We start from the raw sequence: 27,445 nt of genomic DNA, 5'->3' as shown, positions 1-27,445 counted from the left end.
CAAAATAAAGTAAATATATTGCAATTTTAGTGAATTCATGTTACAGTCGAGAACTGATTGAAATCTTGGCAAGATTTTTCATTAGATAACGTTTTCAAGTCATATTATACTCAGTAAAAGATTGGCTGTCTCTCTAGTCTGTAAGTTAATCACCAGGGTTTTAGTATAGAACGATAATCTACGAATTTTGTGTAAAGTAGTACCGTATATTAATTCCAACCTTTTTAAATTCGTTAAAATGAGTTTATCACACGATCTTGGAACCACGTATTGAGGTCTACTTACAGCTCTCCATCTAATTTTACATTTCCTTCAAAATTCTTCTTATTTATTTATTTTTATATTACGTTTTTACGTTTTACGTTTTAAATTTGCAAAACTCTTGAGCTTTTAATTCGCAACTTAAGAAGTTAATATTACATACATACATACTTTCATACCTTTTTACCATATGTATATATTTATATTTACTTCTTTATTCAATTTAGTTTAGAAGAGCTAATGAAAATCCTTTTAAGACCACAAAAATTAAGAAAATAAATTGAAATGAAAAGCATGCAAATGAACAAGTATTTTGTAAAAATACCCCACACACGTGTATCATTCACATAACGGTAACAAACGTATAACAAAAGTGACAGCATATTTATTCATGCACTCATCTGAGATTTTGAGTTCAAAGCACACACATTGTCTCGAAAGATAGTATACGCTTTTGGGTGAGGGCTCAACAGCAAATCCATGCAATTCCATTTTGGACAAACGCACATATGACCTTATGGTATATATACGTATGTACATATATTTATTTATTCTTTTTCTAATATTTAGATAATGTGTGCGTTTGCGAAAATATTTGTCGTCTGCAAATGTTTTTGAAATGTATAAAAATACTAGAAATACTATTATTTATGTACAAATATTGTATATACTATATGTATAAATTAATATGTTTTTCACTTATACCCAGCACGAAATTGAATATGCTGCTGGTTTATTACATGGGTCCGATCATGAAATAATATAATATACATACTATGTATATTGGTTATGTTGTGATCTCTCGGTTAAAGACTTTTTAGTGCGTATGTAACTTTTATAGTTCTGATTTTCTTGTTCTATTTCAGTTTAAGAAAAAAAGTGAAATTCTCTTTTTCATTAAATTTGAATTTTACTTACTTCGAACTAGTCCGGAACTAGTTATTTTCGGGCTAGTTTGTTATTAATTTATATTTCCATTTATTTGACTAGGATATTACGTTTCGTAATTGAATGATGTTTCGGAATACGAATGTGTAGTTATACATTGTTCTATTTTTAACTAGTTACGAACTAGTTATTTTCGGTCCTAGTCTAAATTTTATTCGAAGTACCATTAAATATTCTTAAAGTAGTGAAAATTATTAGGTAATACTTATTATTAAGCAGTTATGGACCAGAAAAATTCAACATTTTTGCTTTGAAAATAGTGAAATTTCATTATAAACCACACTACAACTAGTCTTGAACTAGTTACAAACGAACCAGTTTCCATTTTTTTAGTAAATTTCATTCAAATTTATTTCTAAAATAAAAAAAAAAAATTAATATAAAATATAATGTTTCAACCCTATATGGTATACACATCAGCACCCTGTGCGCGACTTCAATTTTCCTTTGCAGTGACAAATGATATTTCAACGCTCTTTGTATTAGTTTTGTGCCACGCTCGGATATCTTTTGCTGCTGCTACTGCTACTGTATCTTCTTTCCGCACTCCTGTGGTCATTTGAAGTTTTCATTTCATTTGATTTGACACCATAAAAGTGGAATTGCTTTTAAGTCTCGTTGTCCGAAATTCATATGTGAAGGATTTTTGCGGATGAAATAAAGCTCTTTTGTCCACCACTCTGTGTTGGCTTGATTGTTTGTTTGGCTTGTTTGGCAGAAAAGGTTGTGATAGCTCTTTACGGTTAGTACAAGTAGAACCGCAACAATGTTCATGAGTGCAACAATCAAGGGATGTCTTCACAACATTTTTATTTCACATTTAATACAAGCAATTGCATTTTACAGTTATTTATTTCCTTTTAATTTGAAGCAGACCTTTTGGTTCGTTTTAATATAGTATATATAATGTTCGATAAATTTTCTTGTTGCTTGAGGATGGTTTTGTAAAATTAGATACCGTTTTGGGCCGTGACTTACTCATTATCTAACTGAGGAGCTTCAAGATCTCAATACAACATCGAATTTTTCCCTAATCATAAACGACTAATTCTGGATTTTCTGTTATTTTTTTGGCTTCCCTGGTTTTGAGTTGACTTCGTATGAATTATGAAAATGTCTATATAATCACTATAACAAAGTAAAGTCATTAAAGCAAAAACATTCTCTCCATCTTTAGTTCCTTTAATTCCATGTCTCTAAATCACCGAATCATATTCAAAGAATATTTTTCAAATTTAAATGCCATATCTTACTGTCAAATACGATTACAAGCATACAAAATCATTAAAAATCACTTAAGCTACCAAAGTACGGAGATAACGTTTTATATATTTTCATATGTACATCTGTATGTATATTCGTACATGAAAATAACTGATTTAGTAGATGTTCTTTCAGACTCCTGCAAAATGTGTTCGCATATATTTTGCATGTTTGCACATACATATGTACATATACATATGATGTATCTTTGCACGCAGATTTCCATCTAGTAGGTAGGTAGGTCACACATCCATTTGTTGAAATGAAATTTAAAAAGTAAACACGAAAGCAAATTGCGTTAACAGACGCGCCTTTTTCGTGTCAAAATATTTACATTCACAAGATCAGCGCACGGTGCGCAGCGCGTCAAAAAAAATCAATTCTCTTGAGTAGATTTATCTAATCAAAATCAGGAAAGTAAAGAGTTACGCACATACAGACATGACCTTTGCGTTATATAAATTTATATACATATGAGCAGTATATATTTGCTTTATGTATTTGAGTTGGTAGACTGAAGATTGGTGTTCAAACAATGAAAAGCAAAAGTTTTCTTTAATGGTGTTAGTACTGGTTTTTACAGGCAATTGAGAAGCTAATTTTTTTTAATACAAAAAATATATATTTTGTCTTATTTAAAAGAAAACTTGTGATTTACAAAAGTAGAATCAACATTTCTTCAGGCCCTCAGAATCGACTAAGCAATTATATATGAGTTTTATTCGCCTTTTGAAGCGACATTAATGTAATCCTGTAAAAAAAAATGTCCGAGACCAACATCATGGTGGGAGAATAGCTGACAAAGACAGAACATAGAGTTTAAAAAAATAGTTTTTCATTACAGACTTACCGATTTGTTCAAAATTGAAAAATTGGTAATTCTACGACCTGTCATTCTCGGCATTCCCATAATATTAAAGCTTATATTGAAGGAATTGATTGAAATTTATTAATCAATTATATATATAAAATTCAAGTGGCGGTCTCTAATAGGAAGTCCCTTCACACTGCCAAGTAGTTTCGGGCAGCAAAAAATCACATTTGCCCAAGTCCAAATGATCCAATTCGGGCCAAAAAATTCGGTTATCATTGAGCAGTAGCGATTCCCATTGACGTGACGAAGCCATTCAACCAGAAATGATCCTCATCGTTGAAGATGATTTTCGATGAAAATCCGGATCATTTTCAAATTGTTGATCAGCCCAATTCGCGAACATACGAGACGATTCTGGTCAAGCGGCTTCAGTTCCTTCTTCAATTTGATCTTGTAAAGATGTAAGCTAAGATCTTTTGGCAAAATTCGCCATAACAACGTCACAGAGATGCCCTGCAATTGAGAACGATGTGTGAGAGACTGATTTGGGTCTTCCTCAATTGATGCGCTAGCGGCAGCAATATTCTCGACACTACGGGCACTTCTTTGTCTCACTGCACGGGAACCTTTTGTGCTGTGCCTGTTTTCCACTCAGTGTCGTCTGTTTGCTTATAAAGGCTCTTTGTGGCTGACAGTCCAATGCATTAAATTTCTGTTTAGAATCATAACCTCTGGTACACAGAAACTCTGTTTATAAATGGAATTGACTTCCCCTTTTATTACTGAGAAATATGAAGGCCTAAACAAATTAAGTTCCTTCATTCGGTAATTTAAATTGCCACGGTATGAGGATTCGTCAGCTACATCAAATTATTTTTTCGTCTATTTCGTCTTGACTTTGCTTCAGGGCTTTTATTCTTTCATCGTCTTTATATCCACAATCGGGTGGGCGAATACACGTAATTTTTCAACAATACCAGTTCTTCGAGCATTGATTCATACTGAACCTATACATACATGTATTTTTGTAAAATATTTCAAGAGTAAAATTGTCCGATATTGAAGTGTCCCTTATAAGGATACTATCGAATTTTTAGTTGATTTATGGAACAAAGTCCCGACTAAGAGAATTGTAATAGAATTATCTCACATTTGAAGACTAGAAGCTCAATACAAATTGAATTTATTATTACTTCTTTTCAGAACAATTTTTGGCAACTTATGAAATGAAAACGCAACAGTATTGAACCACTTTTGTAATCGTATGATTATATTTAATCATTATAATCACTGCAACAACACATATCAATTTACGGCGATTATATCAAATGTAAGTATAATAATTTTTGTTCAACATTTCAAAACATCAGCCTGAGCACATTCTTACTAACATTACTACATGACTATCGCACCAAATATTAAAATAAATAAATAACCAAAATGGAGTACGTTTAATTTATATCGTCTGCCCTTTTCCATTGAAAATTTACGCATAACAAATTGATGAGCCAACAGTAGAGAAGAGAGTGAGAGCAATGCGAGCGCTGGAAGAGAAGAATCACTTAATGAGTGTGACAGAGATAGCAATAGTAACAAAATTTCATGTATTTACCGTTATCGTGTCGTAAGACTTTGCATAAGTAATTGTTTTTCTATATTTTTTGTTGTCTCTCTTCTCACATTTACCACGCTACGCATCGGTCCTTCTCTTTCTCTACGTCTATCTATTCGCCTACATATATACCTGAGTACATATGTGTGTATATACTAATATCCTATTATTCGTTAATTATCGTCTTACGACTTCCTAAAATGACCTCATGATCTTACACATCTAGAATGGGTTTTATCGGAGTTCTTTCCTCACGTTGTTGTACGCTCAGAATTTTTTCAAATGTGTGGTATGACTGAAACGCATTGTATAGTGATGTGCCGCAGCTTTGCCTGCCCACTGTGATGTCGCTGATTTCTTCGTGATTGACAGGGGTGAATTGATTTGCACAGTTACCGAGGGATCGGGTTCGGGAATTTCGGGTGCCGGCAGACTTAATTGCGCATTTGCTGCGCTGCTTTTGACCGATCCGGCGGCATTCAGTGTCGTAGGCGTGGCGGCTTCATTCGCGGCATAACTCATTTCACCTGTTGTTTGTGTCGCTGTTGAGGCGTTGTTTTGTGTAGCTGCCTCAGACGTCGTTGTAGGACTTGTCGGCGCTACATCATTAACGGGCAACAGCGCCTTTGTTTCCGTATCTACGGCCCCGATTTGTTGCTGACGTGTGACACGTGTCAGATATGAGTGCTCGAACTGTGGCGCCTGATGGCGTACAGGATTTTGCGGAGATTTGCTCGGCGACGTTATCTTCATTTTGTTCTCGAACTCCTCCAAGACATGTTGACGTGGCGGTTTCTTGCCCACGTGGCCCAAAATGGTATTACGCTTTTCCATTTGACGCAATTGCTCGAACTGACGCAGCTTATTGGCGTTTTTCATGCGTCGACACTGTTCCTGCAGTTCGTCGTTGGCGATGCCGTGCTGATTAAAACGCGCCTGGAAAAGGTCCTGCGATGGCGGATGATGCCAACCGCTCATGGGATCCTGATTTTTCGGCTTCTGCACAGCCATTTTGTTGGTACGCGGACGTCCAAGCGCAATGCGATCTTTTATCATGCTATCGATGGGCATCAGATCGCGTTGTATCGCCGTTGCTGTTTGTATGACATGTGGCGGCAGCGATTCGCTGTGAACGCGCGTCGACATGTGTTGATTTCGCGCCGATACCATAAACTTTGGCATAATCGTGGCGTTCGCAAAAGCTTTGCGTTCTTTCGCTTGCGTCGCATACGTACGCAGCAGATAGTTTAATTGCGCGGTTTGCGTTGAGGTGCGGCGTCGCTCCTCGTTGCGTCGAAAGATGCTCGCATTCGAACTGCTGGCGCTCGAACCGAAACGTCGTGTACCGTAGATTTTGTAGTTGGGCGAAGATTTCAACAATTTGCGATGTGCAGATAGATTTGCAACGGCGCCGCGACGATTATTTGCCGCTGCATTGCTAGCGAGACGTTCGCCAGCAGGGGCTGCAGCAGTGCCTCCGCTAGCACCGGCCGCCGCGGGCGCATTGCCGGTGCTTGTTGCATTTGCCGTTGCCGTTGCGGCACCTTTTTTTGTCCGTGTCACATTTATACTGAGCGGTACGCGGTTGCGCTCCTGCATTTTGAGCGCGCGGAGGGGTCCCCTGTTCTCGGGTTTTGCTGCGGCGATTTTATTCTGGTCTGTAAGTTAACAAAAAGTGAGTCGTGAGTTCTTCGGGGATCATTGTAAAAGAAAGTCATCTCTATTTCTGTAAAAAGTGGTTTGCATTCAGATTCATTCGAATATTAGTTGCTTGACAGTCTATGACGGATATCTAATATGTATAGGAAATATCAAGACAAAAATCTGCTTTCAGGAAAGGACTTTTCCTGGCGAAACATTATCCACTTTTCTTTGAAGTGAAAAATTTATTTGAGTTTCCATATATTCGAGTCGAAAAGACCAGTGATAAAATACCAACACTGGTAGACTGAGGCTTTAGGAAGCTATAATTGATGTGGGACCAATGATGTACGGATCTGAAAGATAAATTGGAAAGTAAACTGCAGCACCCTGATAAGGCCTCATACAAATAGTCGTCTGCACCATATTAAGAAGGCACTGCTCAACAAGGATCAGTCCTCACTATCAAGTTTTAATAGCTCTCTGAGTCTTGAAGAATTAACAATTTTTTTAATTTAGTTGGATTTAAGAACTGATACCACAACTTTGAGGCCCTGAAACCACACCACGAACCCTCCGAAATCCATATTCGCATAAAATTAACGGTATTTGTAAGAGATATCATACTTTAAGTTCGAACTAATTTAAGAGTGAAATCCCTGAGTTGTAATAATTGATTGTTATAGAATTTATGGACTTGTGAACGTATCCAGGATTCATTAGAGTTTTTGAAAATTTTGTAAGCTTTGTGGAAGCTTTCATAAAAGAAAATTTTGAAGCGCTTGTAATTTTTTTCAGTAACGTCAGACTGAACTTTTCTGTCGAACCCACAATTGTACATATTTTTCTATCACCATCAGCTGAGAACCATTATAAAACACACGAGACTACTTAATACAGTCCCAACTTTACTCTTTAACATTACGACCTTAATGCCCTCACTCAACTCACCATTCTTGAAGTTGTTTTGCGATTGTTTGTAAATTTTCTGTATGCAGGTGTTGACAATTTCTGAAGTATTCTTCGAAAGTATCCACGGCTATTCGGACCAACCAGTGACACAAAGCGTGGCATTTGCAAAATTATCGAAATAAGAGCCATATTAGTTATAAAATATTTTCTTATAAAACTTATTTAATAATTTCATTTCATGCGCTCACCTTTAATGTGATATTGCTGCGTATAATTTTGTTAATGTTGCTGCTGGTCATTTTTAATTTGATTTGTTAAAAAAACTATTTTTTATATAAATATTAAAAGAAAAATCACGAAAAGTATACAAATTTTCAAATATTGATTTTTTTGAATCGATGACGAAAAATTTTCTGATTTTTCAACCCAAGCATATGTGAGATTACAAGAAATTATTACACAAGTATTGTAAGGTGTAATTAACCAGCACAGTAAACACACATATATGTACGCAGGTGTATGTGCACTTGTAAATTTCCAATGTGAAGAGCAACAAAAAATAATTTTTATTCTTCTGCCGCATGCAACGACTTGACACTACAAATAATTCCAAAAAAAAAAAAAACAATGCGAGGAAAAAAATATGCAAATGACAACCAAAAATTTTTAGAACGTGAATATTAGATGTTTATGTGCACGCACAGTACGCTAAATGAAGTGAATATAAAATAAATAAAAATATAAATATCTAAATATTTGTTAAATGATTTATTGAAAGATTTATCGTAGCTTATTGCGTTCATTTGATGAATTCATATGCTTGCGTGTGAGTGTGTGTGTGTGTATTTTTCAATAAATTGCGGATTATTGCTTGATTATTAGTATTTATAGTATTTTGTGAGCAGAGATGTTATGTTGTAGAACTAATAAACGAAATTTGTCGAATTCATCGGTTTTTGGTGATATGAAAGCATGCGTTTTGCTCTACGTAATTCTTATGTTATGTCAAGTCTAAATGCTTGCAGGCATCATCATATTCATTTAGCTCGGATAATCTCATATGCAGCGGAGCACCCAGTTGGAACGCTTCAGTTCTTAGGAAATCTTGTCACCAAAAGAAAATCACCACTTGTGCCGTGTCTGTAAAGCATAATTCTAATATTGTTATTCCATGTTATTCTCGTCAGTGTATTTCGATCTCCGCTTTGAGGCTTGTTTACAGATTCTGAGAAAGTGTGACAAACTGTCGAAAATCTACATATGTATGTCAACTGGCAAAACATCAGGTTTACTGAAAAGCTTTCAAGGCTCTAACTATTGTTCTCAGAATTTTTAAAACTGTTGATTTGTGATAGCGATATCGCCAGATATTAGTTTTATATGAAATTTGTGATTTTGTGATTTTTTAGTGACAGTTTACTGAGAACTATTTTTTCTACATGGTAGACAAATCTAAACTTTATAAATTTTTTATCTCAAAAATACTAAAAGGCCCTTTTTTCTACAGATCGAATCTTTCCCACTGTACGTATAAAGAATAGTTCCATGATTTATATAGAATCAGAGTTTGAAAGACACATGTTTATATATCTTTACTAAGAACTTGCGGTATTGTAATTATTTATACATTCATTAGAACATTCATTCTCAGAACAAATATTTTTCAAAAACTGGACCGTTTCATGGAATTTCCTCTATTTATCGAGCTTAACAATCCATGTTTTGAAAAAACCTTTGAATATCATTCAGAACATAAGGTAGCTAGAGAATGAATTAATACTGTTTCAAAATAGGTGGGAACCAGTTAGCTTTTGTATTTTTTAATGTCATCGTTTAACTTAGGTCTGGTCTCAACTTTACCTCTTTGGATAGCAAATTTTCTGATATTCAGCTACTCATCATAGTTCTCTAGATCCTCCCGAATTTATTAGTTATTTTCTATTTCTCTCTGCCATATTCACTATGGAACATCATCATTATAAATTGTCATTAAATATTGTTTCTTGGTGAACTTTTTCTTGTCTGAGATTGTCATTGGAAATTGTTTCTTGGTGAAGTTTCTTCTTGCCATGAGAGATAGTCATTGGATATTGTTTCTTGGCGAAGCTTCTTCTTGTCTGATGTTGTCATTGGATATTGTTTCATGGTGAAGCTTCTTCTTATCTGAGATTCTCTATGGATATAGTTTATTGGTAAAGCTTCTTCTTGTCTGAGATTCTCTTTGGATATTGTTTCTTGGTGAAGCTTCTTCTTATCCGAGATTCTCATTGGATATAGTTTCTTGGTGAAGCTTCTTTTTGTCTGAGATTGTCATTGGATATTATTTCATGGTGAAGCTTCTTCTTATCTGAGATTGTCATTGGATATAGTTTCTTGGTAAAGCTTCTTCTTGTCTGAGATTCTCTTTGGATATTGTTTCGTATTAAAGTTTATTTTTGTCTGAGATTGTCATTGGATATTGTTTCTTGGTGAAGCTTCTTCTTATCCGAGATTCTCATTGGATATAGTATCTTGGTGAAGCTTCTTCTTATCTGAGATTCTCATTGGATATTGTTCCTTGGTGAAGCTTATTCTTATCTGAGATTCTCATTGGATATAGTTTCTTGGTAAAGCTTCTTCTTGTCTGAGATTGTCATTGGATATTGTTTCATGGTGAAGCTTCTTCTTATCTGAGATTCTCATTGGATATAGTTTCTTGGTAAAGCTTCTTCTTGTCTGAGATTCTCTTTGGATATTGTTTCGTATTAAAGTTTATTTTTGTCTGAGATTGTCATTGGATATTGTTTCTTGGTGAAGCTTCTTCTTATCCGAGATTCTCATTGGATATAGTATCTTGGTGAAGCTTCTTCTTATCTGAGATTCTCATTGGATATTGTTCCTTGGTGAAGCTTATTCTTATCTGAGATTCTCATTGGATATAGTTTCTTGGTAAAGCTTCTTCTTGTCTGAGATTGTCATTGGATATTGTTTCATGGTGAAGCTTCTTCTTATCTGAGATTCTCATTGGATATAGTTTATTGGTAAAGCTTCTTCTTGTCTGAGATTCTCATTGGATATTGTTCCTTGGTGAAGCTTATTCTTATCTGAGATTCTCATTGGATATAGTTTCTTGGTAAAGCTTCTTCTTGTCTGAGATTGTCATTGGATATTGTTTCATGGTGAAGCTTCTTCTTATCTGAGATTCTCATTGGATATAGTTTATTGGTAAAGCTTCTTCTTGTCTGAGATTCTCTTTGGATATTGTTTCGTATTAAAGTTTATTTTTGTCTGAGATTGTCATTGGATATTATTTCATGGTGAAGCTTCTTCTTATCTGAAATTGTCATTGGATATAGTTTCTTGGTAAAGCTTCTTCTTGTCTGAGATTCTATTTGGATATTGTTTCGTATTAAAGTTTATTTTTGTCTGAGATTGTCATTGGATATTGTTTCTTGGTGAAGCTTCTTCTTATCCGAGATTCTCATTGGATATAGTATCTTGGTGAAGCTTCTTCTTATCTGAGATTCTCATTGGATATAGTTTCTTGGTAAAGCTTCTTCTTGTCTGAGATTGTCATTGGATATTGTTTCATGGTGAAGCTTCTTCTTATCCGAGATTCTCATTGGATATAGTATCTTGGTGAAGCTTCTTCTTATCTGAGATTCTCATTGGATATTGTTCCTTGGTGAAGCTTATTCTTATCTGAGATTCTCATTGGATATAGTTTCTTGGTAAAGCTTCTTCTTGTCTGAGATTGTCATTGGATATTGTTTCATGGTGAAGCTTCTTCTTATCTGAGATTCTCATTGGATATAGTTTATTGGTAAAGCTTCTTCTTGTCTGAGATTCTCTTTGGATATTGTTTCGTATTAAAGTTTATTTTTGTCTGAGATTGTCATTGGATATTGTTTCTTGGTGAAGCTTCTTCTTATCCGAGATTCACATTGGATATAGTTTCTTGGTGAAGCTTCTTCTTATCTGAGATTCTCATTGGATATAGTTTCTTGGTGAAGATTCTTTTTATCTGATATTGTCATTGGATATTGTTTCTTGGTAAAGATTCTTCTTGTCTGAGATTGTCATTGGATATTGTTTCTTGGGAAAGATTCTTCTTGTCTGAGGTTGTCATTGGATATTGTTTCTTGGGAAAGATTCTTCTTGTCGGAGATTGTCTTGGTGAAGCTTCTTCTTGTCTGATATTGTCATTGAATATTTTTTCTTGGTGAAGTTTCTTCTTGTTTGAGGTTATCATTGGATACTGTAGTTTCACCAGATTCTTCCTGTTTGAGATTGTTATTGGATATTGTTTATTGGTGAAGTTTTTTATACTTGACGAGCCGGAGCGTCCCAAATGCTTGAAGAACTTTTTTAAGATTTTTTTCTTCAGATATACATATGTATTAAAGGGGTTTCTTTGTCTTCGAAAAAGTCTCCGTTATCAGACTAATTCTACCACTGAACCCGATTAGAAAATAGGCAAGTTTTTACCACTGAAGTTGCTGACGGTGAAATCTATTAGTCGGATATAAACCTTGGACCGTTCTGACTTCGTAGACCCAAATTTTGAGGATGAATTAAGAGCAGGGTAATGTTAGTTAAAATAGTTTTTTTTTCAATAATTGCTATTAGTAAACAATTTCCAGCTGGGTATCATCGTACGAAGTTAGTTATGAGAGCAAGTAGAAAAATTTACTTTGCTTCATCTTGTATACTTGACTGATTCAGCAGCTGCTGTGCGCACTCGAAAACGCGGCAGATGGATTTTTAATGACAAATGCTGTAGAAGATGAATATGAAGGAGAAGAGCAAGCAGCAGCAGCCCAAATAAGACGCTTGTATAGTATGTGTAGAAGCTGCGCAGGAAGCGCGCCCAAGAAAGGGAACAGCGCTTGCGGCAACTCGTACTTAGCTCAGCGCGCTTATTTTCTTGTCATCAATAATGACAGCAGCAGCAGCAGTAGCAGTGACAGTGGCGGTGTCAGCGCGCTAGCCTGTACATGACAAACACCACAACAACAAAAATAACAACAACATCTGCTGTAAAGAACGACTCAAGTACAAAGAAATGCATAAAACGTTGCGCTAACTGAGAATGTAGTGGGTGTGAGCGTTTGATAAGCGTTTGGACGTCAGGGCGTGCGATTTCCCGGAAGAGAAGAGCATTCTTCGCAAGCAGCGATAAGCAACCGGAATATGTAGTGGCATTGCTAGCGGTAGAGAAACATGACAGATATGCTGTGACAGCGCGCTAAAATGCCGAGAAAAAGCGTTGGAAAAAAATGTCTTTCTATGATAAACATAGCACAGCAGCGCATAGCGCATATGTTGAGACATTTTATTCCAGTAGATGCGCAGCAGCTCCCACTTGCTTCTAAGTAACGTGAATTATGCACAGTGCTTTGCCTGTGTTTTTCTATGACGACATGCATTTAGCTCATGGCCACCATTTCCCACATTCGGAACTCGGAACTTGGAACTTACTATACTTAAAAGCTGCAAGTGTTGACAGTGTTGCATTTTGTAAGCAAGTTGTTTATGCTAAGTGATGCGAGTGAATGTTTGTGAGCGAAATGTTTTAGCGAATCTTGTAAATAGTGGTAGCGGGTTTTTTGTCATTAAAACTTGAGGAAATAGCTTCTTGTGTTTTTCATAATTGAAATTAATACAAATTATTCATGTAAATAATATTTGTGGACCTTGGAAGTGTCATTGGAAGTCTTAATTTTGATGATTTTACACACCTTAGAATCTGCAGAACGAAGAGACTATCTGTATTGCATAGATCGTTAGTTCTGTTCTTATTTTATTGAATAAAGAAGCGGAAGGTTGTCTTGGTAGTCTTAAAGAACTTGCGGAAATATAGTATTCTATACTGTAGTATCAACAATAATAACATCTTACTGATAAATGCTACTTTGGACCGATCTAGAACTTAATTTTCTCCCAATAATTTTAATAATATTTTAAAATTGGTCTTGCCACTTGATATGAGGAAGAACCATGGCTCTGTTAAATTTATAATGTGATAAATATTGATCTATATCGGTCGAATTAATTGATCTCTAAGTGTTTATAACAATGAATGTTATACAAGTTGAGATGACGAATTGTACAAGACTTCAGTTAGTATTTCAGTCATCCGGCTCTGAAAGTTTTCCATACAGTCATAGAGAAAATATTTACTTTAACAAGTAAAATTTTAAGAAAACCTCCTCCAAATATATTGATTTTGAGTATGAATGTATAAAAAGAAAGGACTTGACTTCTTCTGAAAGAAATGTTCTCGACATCTTTCAAAGACCTAACTTAGAGGTCAGTTAGACCTATAAAATATTACTGTCAGCTTGACAGCTCCAATAGTTTTATAAATAAACTCAGGGAGTTGTACAAATTTCTAGGAAGGGGTTATGATCTAGCTAGTTGTGAAAGACGTTACCAAGAACGTCGCCTTATAATTTTTTGCGAATGAACCAATGAGTTGGTTCAATACCTAGTATTTGCCTAGACATTTTTAACGAAAGGAAATTTCGAAACAATTGTTTAGTCCAGAATCAAAAACTTTCTTCCAGAACACCTTTCTTATTTATGACAAAAATTGTGAGAAGGGCTAGCAAGCACTTTTCTTGAGAATAAAGTCTCTGAAAGTTTTGAATAACTACCGAAAAAATTTGTCGATCTATTAGTTTTATAAAGATAAAATAAGTTGAATTTATGGAAATTTTCAGCGAAGTCGTTTTCGAAAAGCTCTCAAGATCTAAAATTAAGAAGAAACTTCATCATGATGTTCCCATAACATGCACAAAATCTTCGATAAAAATATTTTTGTTAAGTAGTAGTAAAAATTTCCCTGCTCTATATCCATAGTTTTCTCAAAAATCCCTATATAAGGAGGCATTATGTTAGATACTTCTAAATTAGATATCAATTTCTCCCAACACAGCATGTCTTATTAGATACCAGATATGTAATAATACTTAAAATCGAAGGTCTATAAAATTCAAGTCGACTTAAAATCAAACCAATTGGTTGGTCTGTCTGTATATTAAAGTGATCAATTTCATTACATAGCATAGCTTTTCATCTATCGATGTATGTACATGTATCTGTATGTCTGTAATTACAAGCATTTAATTTTTCCACTTTCTGCACCACATCATACGAGAAGCAATGAACTAGCAACAACTCATAAATGTAGCCACCTGATGACGGGCAATTTCATTACGCTGCTTATTGTCACTTTAATGACAACACACACACATACAATCACACACGAACATTACAAGCAGTAGCGGCACACAACTCTACATACCAACACACACACAGAGACACACTCACGAGTGTACAAATGTAATTTCACTTCTGTCAATTGCCAACACTTTACTTTATAGCTGTCATTTTTATTGTAAACAATGTTGTTATTTAATTGCTTTACTACAAACGTATATATAAAAATGCTTGCAACACTGCAACTGCAACTGCTGCTACTACTCGACCATATATGTATGTACATAACTGCATATACAAGTGTATATATGTATGTAAATTAAAGTTTTTTACTTGCCTTACAATTTGTGTTCGCCTGTAAATTCAATTATGAATGAATTGCGTACGCGTCTGTGGTGCGTTTGTGGTGCCCGGGGCGTATACGCAACACAATAAAATGAGTGACAGAGAATGAGAGAGAGAAGAGGTGTATGTGTGAGGGCCAGAATTTGGAATACTAGGAATGTGTGGCATGGAAGTGTGGTCTTGAATTAATTGTGATATTTTACACTCTATATTGGTTAACCTCTCTTCGGTGTGAGGAAGGTATGCATTTTCGTTTAAAAAAAAGAAATATATTAAATTGATATTCTATTTACATATGTATGTACGGTTGTATAGTATTTTAATTATGATAAATCATGGAAAATTCAGGTTTAATGTTTACCCGGTTTAAAATTGCGAAAAATATGCATAAATACATATATGGACCCATTTATATTTAAGTAACTTTAAACGGTTAAACTTTCGTTTTAGAAAAAAAAAATATAATTGATGTTGACCCAGTTCCAAAAACAGGTCTTTGCGGTGACAATCATAAGTTCTTGGAGATTCATCTAAAACCAATCGAATAAGAAAATTTAGTTTTATAAATAGATAATACTAGGCCTGATCGAAGCTTTTTTGGTTTTTTTTAATTAACCAATGACGGCCTCAGGAATTTTTTTTTAGATTTTCGAAATTTTTGCAAAACAAATAAAACTACGATCAGGTAAAGGATTATTATGTATCAAAAGCTGTATAAATAACATTAAAATCTATTGAGTGGTTTTCGAGTTACAGTCACCAGTTCAAAAAACATAGTTTTGCATTTAAAGTTTCATACTAGCGTTTTGGAGTGACCGAGCGCTCAAAAAACAAAAAATTGTTTTTTTTTTAATTCCGTACTACTCTTAACCCCTCAGAAAGTATGTATTTGTAATTATTTTTTATACTGTTTGAAACAACAGTTATGAATTAATTTCATAGTAATTTTAGGCGAGTAAAAAAACTGATATATGGTTCAAGACAACAAGTTTGGAACAACGAACTCGTCCCTTTGTACTATGTAAATCGGGCGGTGTGGTGCGTTCAAAAACTTATGGGAATTTAAAAATTAAATATTGCCACTCTCATTGAAACCATCGTTCCTATTGGCAATAAACTGGGGATAGTATACTTTTATAAGCTTCTCTGGGTGCGATAGGAGTAGTTGATGTCAGATCTGGACTATATGATGGATGTATGAGTTCCTTTTGATGAGTGTTGCCTGTCGTTGTCCTGATGGAAAACAATTTCTCTCGTGATGGATAATGCTAGCTTCTGAGCGATTGTTTCCTTCACACAGTTCAATTGTTGACAGCCAAGATTCGAATTGAGACTTGAAGAAGTAGCCCATAGTAGATGATTCCTTGTCAATGCCATCATATTCATAGTAAAACCATTCTCAACGGCAAAATCTTTTCAATCCGGCTCACTGCGATTCGATCACGGCCGTTTTCGCTTGAGGTTATCGTAGACTTATTTCGCATAAAACTCTCTGAAACGTTTTTTAGTACAAGGTCGTATCTTTCTAACGCAATTTAAACCGCTCAAGTCCTCTCAGCAACAAATGAAACCTGCGCTAGCCATTTGAAGGGTCTCCGTTTTTCATTGTCTATTGACGGATTTATGGGTTATTAAATTCGGAAAGAGAGCAAATTTTTTTCTCCTACTGTTATTTGTATCTTCTGTGACTACAAGTGGACAGATTTTCGGTTCTGAGAGAATTGTAATATTTCTTCAACTAATACTACTATTTATTGAACCCCTTTCCATGTCAGATTGGACCTACATGTTAACATTTTTTTATTGAAAATATACAAAATTGCTATTCGTGTACTGTTATTCAATATTCCTCCAAAAACTTGGAAAAATACAACCTTCCCAATGCATATTTAATTTATCTTTATACATTTATTAGAAATTCTCCACAAAACCCTCAAGCATTTCACCACAGCATACATTTGAAGTATTTCTACAAAATCGTAGAAACCAAATACAAATATTTAAATAAATAACGGTACATGTACAATGATAAAAGCCACTTAACCAGAATTAATGTTATTCAAGTGTTTTCTAATTACATTTCTTGCCATTATTTATGACTATTTATTTCTTCGTACAATATAATTGTTATTTTAGTTAAATGTGTGTGTGTGTGTGCATTGCTTAAATGTGCATTGTTCGCTTGCTTGTTCTTAAGTATTGTTTTGCATTCACAATCAATTTCCAATTACCTGCAGCTGATTACCCAATCAAGTGATCCATTGTGTGTCCGCAATGCCATTCTTCCGCTTTCCACTCGGCCATCCATTGTCCGTCCACCTAACCAACCGGCATTGAGATCGCTAAAATGTTTATTCGCTGCTACAAACCTCAATCCATTGGTCCATTTGCATGCTTGAGTGCTTCTTAACGTTCTACTCCTTGGTTCCCCCGCTCCGTGCAATGCTTACTGTCCTTCTTAATGGCGTTCGGAATGTTTTCAATGCATTTTTAATCGGTAATTTGAATTTTCATTATTATTTTATTACAATTTACATTTAATTGTGCATTTCGCGTGAAATAAATTGATGTTGTGCAAAAAACTAGTTCAACATATTGCAATTAGTAAAAGCACGATGACACGATGTCATAGTTTAATGTGTTTCCTTGGAAATATTAATTTTCAGTTTTGTATAATCGTTGCTTTTATAGCCTTTCCTCGTTAATAAAGTGATGTATTTGAGTTGAGATATAACTGTTATATCAGCATGCGCCGTAGATTTGAAACATCTAAGCGAAAAGTAGTCTAATGGAAGATTATTCAGATGGTCTATATTCTAATAGTATTTGGTTATCAATAACAGTTCTGTAAAACTATGATTTACGTGATTTTCTCCTACTGTAAATTTGGATCTAGCTTCAGCTTCAACTTCTCAAAAGTGTTTTTTTCGCCATTAAATCAATACATTTCAGATTCGAAAGGTTACTTTTGATGAAAAATAGTTGAGTAACAAAAACGTCAAACGAAAGCGTCGCGGTGAGATGATGCAAACGGCGGCCAAGAAAGGTTTGACGGCCAGGAAAGCTTTTCTATGGATTTGGAGGATTTGCTTTAAGCTTCTCTTCTACGTCCAAACATATTTCAAACCTGTGATGTCATTCATTGGACCGTTTGAATGAAGCAATTGCCCAATAGGGGAAATATTGTGTTCCATCAGCATATTTTGGAGGTTCTTTTACAACCCCTTTATAGTTCAGGTTTGGAACCAAGTTCCTCTTAATAGCAAATGATGTTACTTGTGAAGAATTCGCCTCAAGAGGAACTTTTAAAAATAGTCTGTTAAAGTTTTTTGCCAACGAGGGTTTCTATGAGAGTGGCATTATGAAAATATCTTCAAAATCGCTGATTTTGGTGATGGCGATGCCAAGGTCGATTAATCGGTCGGACTCTTCTCATGAAGTATTGTTCCTATTTAATATTGTGCTTATTCACTGTACTTGTTAAATCAGAAAATTGCCTCGTTGCTGATGAATGCGAAGTATCTAATTGAACTATATTTTTGAAAACAAATGTCCAAAGTTTTTAAACTTTATTCTTTCATGTCTTCAATGGTATTCTAAAGCTGTTAAGGAATTTTTGGGCGACGGCCCTTCAAAAGTCATATCTTCTTCTTCTTCTTGAGTGGCGTAGGCACTGCTTACCCGGTTATAGCCAAGTCCACAACAGCGCGCCATTTATTCCTCGCTATGGCAGTTTGGCGCCAATTGGTTTTACCAAGTGATACCAAGGCTGTTGTTTCATTGGGGGACTTTTTTATGTGGTGGATCCCAAACCCCACGCAGAACCGCAAAAGCGGGATTCTTATTTAGTTCGCATGTCTGTTGGCTACCCAGAGGATATTTGGTCTAAAATCGGAAGTCGAGAGCTGCTTGAGCCACATAGAAAAGAAACATTCCTGGCCGCTCCCAAGTGAATGATCCATATGACTCCATCCTCCAAAAGTTATATCAACCTGAATAAAATCACATATATTTTATATTCATTATGCAAACGTGGCAACCCTATTATTTTCGTTATGAACGCTAAAATTTCCTAAACGCTTTGTTTCAAACTTATTTCGCTTATTTGAAATTTTTAATACACATTCTCAATGCAATCTCTCATTCCACTCTCAAATTAAGCAATAAACTATAATATTGCACCAAATAACGGTACTGCTCAATTGATGTACCTTTTTGGTCTTATAATATTCACAATAAATATGCTCACACATCTCTCCGACAGTCACTCTGCAAGCAACTAAGCACCAACGAAGAACATGTGTTCGCTGTTGCTCTTATACACCAACACACCCACACATACACTGGTACAAACTCAATTATGTTCATAAATTACCTTGTTTACAAACACTTCGAAGCGAGTGGCTTTGCAACTTACGAAAGTCATTCGCACACATCCACATCTCAGCACACTCACGCGAATTTGCCTTGCAGTTGAACGCCATTTATCATATTTGCATTTAGTAGCAGATTTGAAAAGCAAACAAGTGACCCACAATGCCGTCTAACTAAAGCCGTAAAGTAAAGTAGGGAAAAATGTTGGCGGCTTGCGCATTGCCTGCAGACAACCGGAGGCCCCAAAAAAAGGGTCAAAACTCGTTGGCAGTGCAACTGAACCTTCGTGCTTGCTGCGTGTCTGTCGCGCTTGGCTGATGCGTACACCTCTGTCCGTATGTGGGTAAGACCTTGGGTGCGCTGGGGCGTATGCGTGATATTCGACACATACGGGCACATGAGGCGACCTCACCAACCAGACTCTCACCAGTGGCGGCGACCGCAGTCGACATGCTATTTGCGGAGCGCGAACACGCAGTTGATATGCCTTCGGCGTGTTGTGCCGATATTGCGTTGTGCTGTGTTGCCAATAACGCGGCATGATAAATTACGAAAACCGCCAGTTTATTACGTGTTCCACGTATGTGTTCACGTGTAGAGCGAAAAGCACGCAACGCAATAATATTTGGTCTACACGGGAATACTCGTACATATTTGGGTGTACGGTCGAATTTTTAATTCTCTAATTCAAGCAATTAAAAATTTAAAAGAAAAGGCTTACTCAAACTATGCTAGCCCCCATATTCATATTTAAATGATTTTCGTTCTTCTAATTGATTTTTGAAAGAACATATCGTTAATCTCTGAGATAAGAATGAGATTAAGTGGAGACAACCCCCCAAGCCTTCAAAAACCAAAAAAAAATTTATATTTAGTATATAGACTTGAAATAATTCATTGACCGATCTTGTTTAACCCTTTTCTTGGCCCGTCATGGCCCCTAATTTGGCCTCCCTGGACTTCTCAAAACTCTATTTAACCCTACAAAGTTTAAACAAATCCCAGCCAAAAATCACTGATCCCGACAAAGGACAGTAACCCGGGTCACGTGACTCCGAAAGGAAAGGAAAAGGAAGCAAACCCCGAAAAAGGGTCAACCGGTTTCCCGGTTACCAGAGCTTATACTGATCGGCTGCCCCTATTTACTAATTGCTTGAAACTTTCATTTGGATTTTGAGTTTTATTTTCTTATTTAGCTGCCTTGAGAAAAGCTTTCACCAAACAAAATAATTCAATTATCACTTATCAACGAAGTAAAAATCGAAAAAAACGAAATCAAATTAAACCACCAAAAGCCTCGCCGTGCGCTAATCATATTAGTGTTTGGCGCGTAGCGGATGTCCGGCATTATTTGCGCCTTTTCCTAATTTAATTACATCCAATTTGGCATACTGCTGTCTCTCGACGCCCTGCCGCTTGCGCTGTCATCGTCGCTGTTGTTGATGCATTCGCTCGATTCTTTGCCAAAAATTGTTTAGTTTATGTGCTATTATTCCTCATAATTATCCGGTTCCAGCTGTCAGTGTCATAAAAAGAGAATACTCGTTTGTTGTTACTACGCGTGTTTTTGTTGTAATTGTTTGTGAGATGTCAGTCCGAGCGTCAGCGTCGTCCACCAGAAATGCAATCAACAAAATTGCTGATTTTCGTCTCTTCATTTCTTCTTTAAGGGCAATAGGGAGTGTGTGCTCCTTAGTATTTTTATGTGTAAGTGGTGCACTAGGTCAACTATTTTTATTACTTACTTTATAGAAAACAAAATTATTAATAAAGATATGTAAGAATGACCTTTAAGTAGGATATTAAATATTTCCTCTTTCTTTCTAATGTGACCTGGTATACCTGGATATGCAAAATAAATTCTTAACAAATTATTTGTTTACTACTAAGGGTAAATTAAACTATGAATACTCTATATTAGAAGAACGTATTGAGTTCCTGTACTGTTACATTTGAGTCCCAATAAATCTCGAGCACTGAATTCAAACTAATCAAAAAAAAAAATTCGAACAGAATTGTCGCCTGGATCGCATGAAGCTCATTTTGTCCATCATTTTGTTCAACTTTTCCAGAATAGACTGGTTTATCTCACAATTTTGTGATTGATCTAGACTTGGAACTGATTTCCTGATGTTTTCCTGGAAAAAGTAGTTTGAAGTAGTTTGATTTCTGTACCGTCATTATGGGCCCCTTTACATCTTTGAAAATTGTAGGAAACAAAAATTAGAATATTTAGAACCTTTAGTGCTCGTCATTGAAGGTATCTTTGTTTTCTTCGGTTTGTATTATTATACAAAATAATGACATCAGCACACCCGATGATATCTTATCCAGGATATAAGGGAGATTGATAGTTTTCAAGATCTTTCGCTCACTTACGAACCTATCAATACTGATTAAGGTACATATGGCTGTTTTTGGCGAACTGCTCTACAAATATATATCACAGAATGTGACTTGAAAGAAATTTCCGGCGACGTTGAATGTTGACGGGTCCTTGCATATGTATAGTATATATATTTCAAAGAACTTTTTATGCCTTAGAAATTTTCAGAAATTCTTTAATTTGCTTGAATCTCGTAGCTTCAAATTTGTATATTAATTTTGATCTTGTTAAAGTGTTAGGATTGTGTGAGTTAAAAGATCTGAAGCATATAAAATCATACAGAGAACGGTTTCGAAGTTTCCATGATAGGTTAAGTTAGGTGAGGTTAATCTGGTAGGCCAATAAGCCACTCATAGACCGATTTTGGTCCTTTGCGATACCAGGTAGAGTGTCGCCACGTAGTCAATGAGAAGTAGTCATACTCTAGGATGCCTGCGCTTGACGCGAATTTCAAAAGGTGATGTGGTTTCACTAACGATATCTCTTCCAGATTATCGACTGTGAAATTCCCAAATGCTGAAGCTCGACACTGCTGTTCCCAGGATAACTAGATATACTTATTCAGCCAGTCTATGAGTCTCAATAACGTCCTCTGAAACTGTTCGAAACGACAAGTTAGTTAGAGATAGTAGAGTGGGACCTTCTTCTTATATACACATTATTCGTATTAATCGTTTATCTGTTCGAACCTAAGGCCCTCTCTTTGTATATCTACAATTGTATGTATGTATGTGATTGGCGTTGCAACCGTTTAGCCGGTTATAGCCGAATCGACGATAGTGCGCCACCTGTCTCTCTCCTTCGCAGTTCAGCGCCAGTTGGAGATCCCAAGTGTAACCAGGTCGCTCTCCACCTGGTCCCTCCAACGGAGTGGAGGCCTTCCCCTTCCTCGGCTTCCTCCGGCGGGTACTGCATCGAACACTTTCAGGGCTGGGGTGTTTTCGTCCATTCGGACAACATGACCTAGCCAGCGTAGCCGCTGTCTTTTTATTCGCTGAACTATGTCAATGTCGTCGTATAACTCGTACAGCTCATCGTTCCATCGTCTGCGGTATTCGCCGTTGCCAATGTTCTGAGGACCATAAATCTTGCGCAAAATTTTCCTCTCGAAAACTCCTAGTGTCGTCTCATCTGATGTTGACATCGTCCAAGCTTCTGCACCGTAAAGCAGGACGGGAATGATAAGCGACTTGTAGAGCTTGATTTTGGTTCGTCGAGAGAGGACTTTACTGTTCAATTGCCTACTCAGTCCAAAGTAGCACCTGTTGGCAAGAGTTATTCTGCGCTGGATTTCGAGGCTGACATTGTTCGTGTTGTTGATGCTGGTTCCCAGGTATACGAAATTATCTACGACCTCGAAGTTATGACTGTCAACAGTGACGTGGGAGCCAAGACGCGAATGCGCCGACTGTTTGTTTGATGACAGGAGATATTTCGTCTTGTCCTCATTCACCTCCAGACCCATTCGCTTCGCCTCCTTATCCATGCGGGAAAAAGCAGAACAAACGGCGCGGTTGTTGCTTCCGATGATATCAATATCATCGGCGTACGCCAGGAGCTGTACACTCTTGTAGAAGATTGTACCTTCTCGGTTTAGCTCTGCAGCTCTTATAATTTTTTCCAGCATCAGGTTAAAGAAGTCGCACGATAGTGAGTCACCTTGTCTGAAACCTCGTTTGGTATCGAACGGCTCGGAGAGGTCCTTCCCAATCATGACGGAGCTTTTGGTGTTGCTCAACGTCAATTTACACAGCCGTATTAGTTTTGCGGGGATACCAAATTCAGACATCGCGGCGTAAAGGCAACTCCTTTTCGTGCTGTCGAAAGCAGCTTTAAAATCGACAAAAAGGTGGTGTGTGTCGATCCTCTTTTCTCGGGTCTTTTCCAAGATTTGGCGCATGGTGAATATCTGGTCAGTTGTCGATTTTCCAGGTCTAAAGCCACACTGATAAGGTCCAATCAGTTTGTTGACGGTGGGCTTTAGTCTTTCACACAATACGCTCGATAGAACCTTGTATGCGATATTTAGGAGGCTGATCCCACGGTAATTGGCGCAGATTGTGGGATCTCCCTTTTTATGGATTGGGCAGAGCACACTGAGATTCCAATCGTCAGGCATGCTTTCTTCCGACCATATTCTGCAAAGAAGCTGATGCATGCACCTTATCAGTTCTTCGCCGCCGTATTTGAATAGTTCTGCCGGTAATCTATCGGCCCCCGCTGCTTTGTTGTTCTTCAAGCGGGTAATTGCTATTCGAATTTCTTCATGGTCGGGTAATGGAACATCTGTTCCATCGTCATCGATTGGGGGATCGGGTTCGCCATCTCCTGGTGTTGTACTCTCACTGTCATTCAGCAGGTCGGAGAAGTGTTCCCTTCATAATCCCAGTATGCCCTGGACATCGGTTACCAGATTACCACCTTGGTCTCTACATGAGGATGCTCCGGTCTTGAAACCTTCGTTAAGTCGCTTCATTTTTTCATAAAATTTTCGAGCATTCCCTCTGTCTGCCAGCTTCTCAAGCTCTTCGTACTCACGCATTTCGGCCTCTTTCTTTTTTTGTCTGCAAATGCGTCTCGCTTCCCTCTTCAGCTCTCGGTATCTATCCCATCCCGCACGTGTTGTGGTCGTTTGCAATGTTGCGAGGTAGGCAGTCTGTTTTCTCTCCGCTGCGAGACGGCACTCCTCATCGTACCAGCTTGTTTTTTGTCGTTGCCGAAAACCAATTGTTTCGGCTGCAGCGGTACGCAGTGAGTTTGAGATGCCGTTCCACAGTTCCCTTATACCGAGATGCTGATGAGTGCTCTCAGAGAGCAGGAGTGCAAGTCGAGTAGAGTATTTCGTGGCTGTCAATTACTAGATACAAAAGTCATTTTGACAATTTGTCAGTCCACTTCCATATTTTTGAGCATAAGTTAAGGACACTTTAAGTATACTACCACAGCAGATCGAGACCACTCGCTATTTAACACTTAACTTATCTTTTTTTTGTTTTTTGCTTATTGATCCATATATGTACATCTACATATAAACTCTGACAATATGCGGGCATACAACTGTAAGCCTTACTTCAAAACATGCTAAGTCTGTAGCTTGTGGAAACATTAGACTGACAGCATCACGGTGTGAACGGAAGCAGTCTTGCTGCTGATTATGTTCCAGAGCTCTGTAATGTAAATGTGTGTGTTCCGTCTGACAGCTCAATGTTGACAAAGAGGTTAATAAGAACTCAAATTTATAATACATATGTACATATGTGTCTCCGATAAGAATTAATAAATGCGAAACTTCTGTGAGCGGATGGAAGATGAAATTTCCGCAGTAAACAAGAAATATACGCATGCTGCTTATGATGGTAAAACGATGAGAGAAAAAAATGATTAAAGGCAGACATAGCAAACATGTAGATAGACATATAAGTATATGCTTTTTCGTATCAGAAATATTGTGTATTTGTGCTGTTAATACCAGCAACATTGTTGCAATGTTTTATATCATGTTCTATGATTTATGTTGGTAAAACAACAACAACAGTTGAGCAAATGAAAAGCACAACAACGCGACAGCAACAAATTCACTATCACTTCGTCTTCGTTTGCGGTGGTTTTCAGCTGTGATTATCAGCTCAGCTGCCACAGTGAAAAAAGCTTAAATCTATAAGGCGTACAGTGAAGCTTTTTAGTATTTTGGAATTTTCAAATTTAACAAATTTTTTTCAGATTAATTTAATAGCAATATTTGTTTAAGAATACTCGTTTTCAAAAAAAATCGAGTCAATGTTGATCTCCAGATTATTAAAAAAGGAAGAATTTACATATTTTCTAAAGCTGTATGAAAGCCTCTTAAGCTTTATTAGCTTCTAAAGCTTTATGAAAGTTTCTGAAAGCTTTATGAAAGCTCCTAAAGCGTTATGAAAGCTTATAATATTTAACATAATTTTTTGTCACAACTTTATACCCACTCCGACCACTGTCCACAGATTTATTGTGGCAACTTCTCTTTAATCATATGACACACCCAGTGCCATCAAACGTGACAGCCTGCACCTGCGTCTCTTGCTTAGTACTAGCGTAGGTAAAGCTTTATGCTTATACCAAGTACCAGAGCATAGTGGGTGGTGAAGTGTGGCTGGCGTACAAGACTGTCGCATAGCTGTCGCAGGACATCGTATGTGTCTGTGTGTGTTGTCGGTGATAACAATCCGTGGCAATAAAGTCGTATATCATGTCTGCTTTCATACCAATTTGTTCGCGTTTTTATTGCTACTTACATGCTTACACACCGCTGCAACATATGAATTTCAGCATTTTTACTGTTATTGGTGCTATTGATGTGACATAAATACATCGCGCTCTTTATGTGTTTGTCGCACACTCTCTCTGTGCGTGTGTCTGTGTTTGTATTTGGCCTGGTGCACATGTTTGATTTATGCTTGTATGTGATTATTGTGACACGCTCTTTCCGTCGATTTGTTGTATTTGTGTTTAGTATCTATGCCACAATTGGTGGCAAGTTGTGTGTGTGGGCACGGCGCTAAGAAGGTTAAAGTGTAGCGTCCCACGTTCGGCTGCAATTTGTCAACGTCAGCGCATGTTGTGAAGCGTCTGCTCTAGTGCTTTTTTCTACAGTAGCGTTTTGCGATATGAAATATCTACATTTAAATACACATGTTCACGCTATCATATGATATGTATTATTATATACATATATTCTCTTGTATAGGTACTCATTTGTACGGTATAGGTACTCGTATATTTGTATTTTTATGTGTCACATGCGTTGAATCGGACGTGGAGACTTCATCATTCGCTGATATCGGTGAACATTCTTCATATTAATAAACTGTGCGGAAACGCACACATACATATATATGTACATATCTATGTCCATGTACATATCAAATATATATACATACATATGTTCAAACGTTCTAAATTATTTTATCGGTTTTAAAAATATTCTAAATGCTTGTCTATGTATTTCATTGACCACGGTCCGATATAAAAATAATAATTTCGAAAATATTCATAATTTCAACACAGACTCATTCGGAGAAGGAAAAAGAAAAATGAATGCTAAATCTAGCTTCAACTAAATTCGATCCATATAAAGATAATATAAAGAACAAGTAAGGTAGGGCTAAGTTCAGGTGTAACCGAACATTTTATACTCTCCCAATTTATTTATTTAACTTTATTTATATTAATAATAAACAATTTGACCCACATATTCGTCATATATATGGTATAAAGTCCATTGAAAGTTGGAAACCATAATATTAGGTTAGAAGCACTGAGGTCCTCGTGTTCGATATATGGGGCATTAAAACCCTGTGGTCCGATTTCGGCGATTTTTAGAATGGGGCTGCCACACTATTAACATAGTATTTCTGCAAAGTTCTGCACCGATATCTTCACTAGTGCTTACTTTATATATTGTAAAGTATACGATTCAGATCGTCTTCAAAGTTCTGGTATATAGGAAGTAGGCGTGGTTATGAAGCGATTTGGCCTATTTTCACAATATATCATTGGGATGTAAGGAAACTATTATAAACCAAGTTTCATTGAAATCGGTCGAGTAGTTCCTGAGATATGGTTTTTGACCCATAAGTGGGCGACGCCACGCCCATTTTCCATTTTGTAAAAAAATCTGAGTGCAGCTTCCATCTGCCATCTCTTATGT

The 27,445-nt window shown here is 36.6% G+C and overlaps 1 protein-coding gene across 2 annotated transcripts; it reads right to left on the bottom strand.

The window, feature by feature from the left end:
- Positions 1 to 4,529: 4,529 nt before the first annotated feature.
- Positions 4,530 to 8,092, bottom strand: LOC105210553 (uncharacterized). 2 transcript variants are annotated; one of them, XR_008471236.1, is made up of 4 exons: positions 7,700 to 8,092; positions 7,491 to 7,578; positions 4,899 to 6,556; positions 4,530 to 4,830 (listed from the first exon to the last, which is right to left on the bottom strand). XR_008471236.1 is itself a non-coding variant. In XM_054230908.1 (3 exons), exons 1-3 carry the CDS (start codon positions 7,748 to 7,750, stop codon positions 5,166 to 5,168), a joined length of 1,530 nt encoding a protein of 509 aa, XP_054086883.1. In that variant the 5' UTR covers positions 7,751 to 8,092; the 3' UTR covers positions 4,530 to 5,165. The 2 variants fall into 2 exon arrangements, 1 of the variants encoding a protein (XP_054086883.1); XM_054230908.1 differs by having other exon boundaries at positions 4,530 to 6,556.
- Between the last annotated feature and the right edge of the window lie 19,353 nt (positions 8,093 to 27,445).

This window comes from Zeugodacus cucurbitae, chromosome 5, assembly GCF_028554725.1.
Source record: "Zeugodacus cucurbitae isolate PBARC_wt_2022May chromosome 5, idZeuCucr1.2, whole genome shotgun sequence".
Lineage (NCBI taxonomy): Eukaryota > Metazoa > Arthropoda > Insecta > Diptera > Tephritidae > Zeugodacus > Zeugodacus cucurbitae.
Note: the sequence above shows the minus strand (reverse complement) of the source record. Positions and strands in the feature narration are given on the sequence as shown.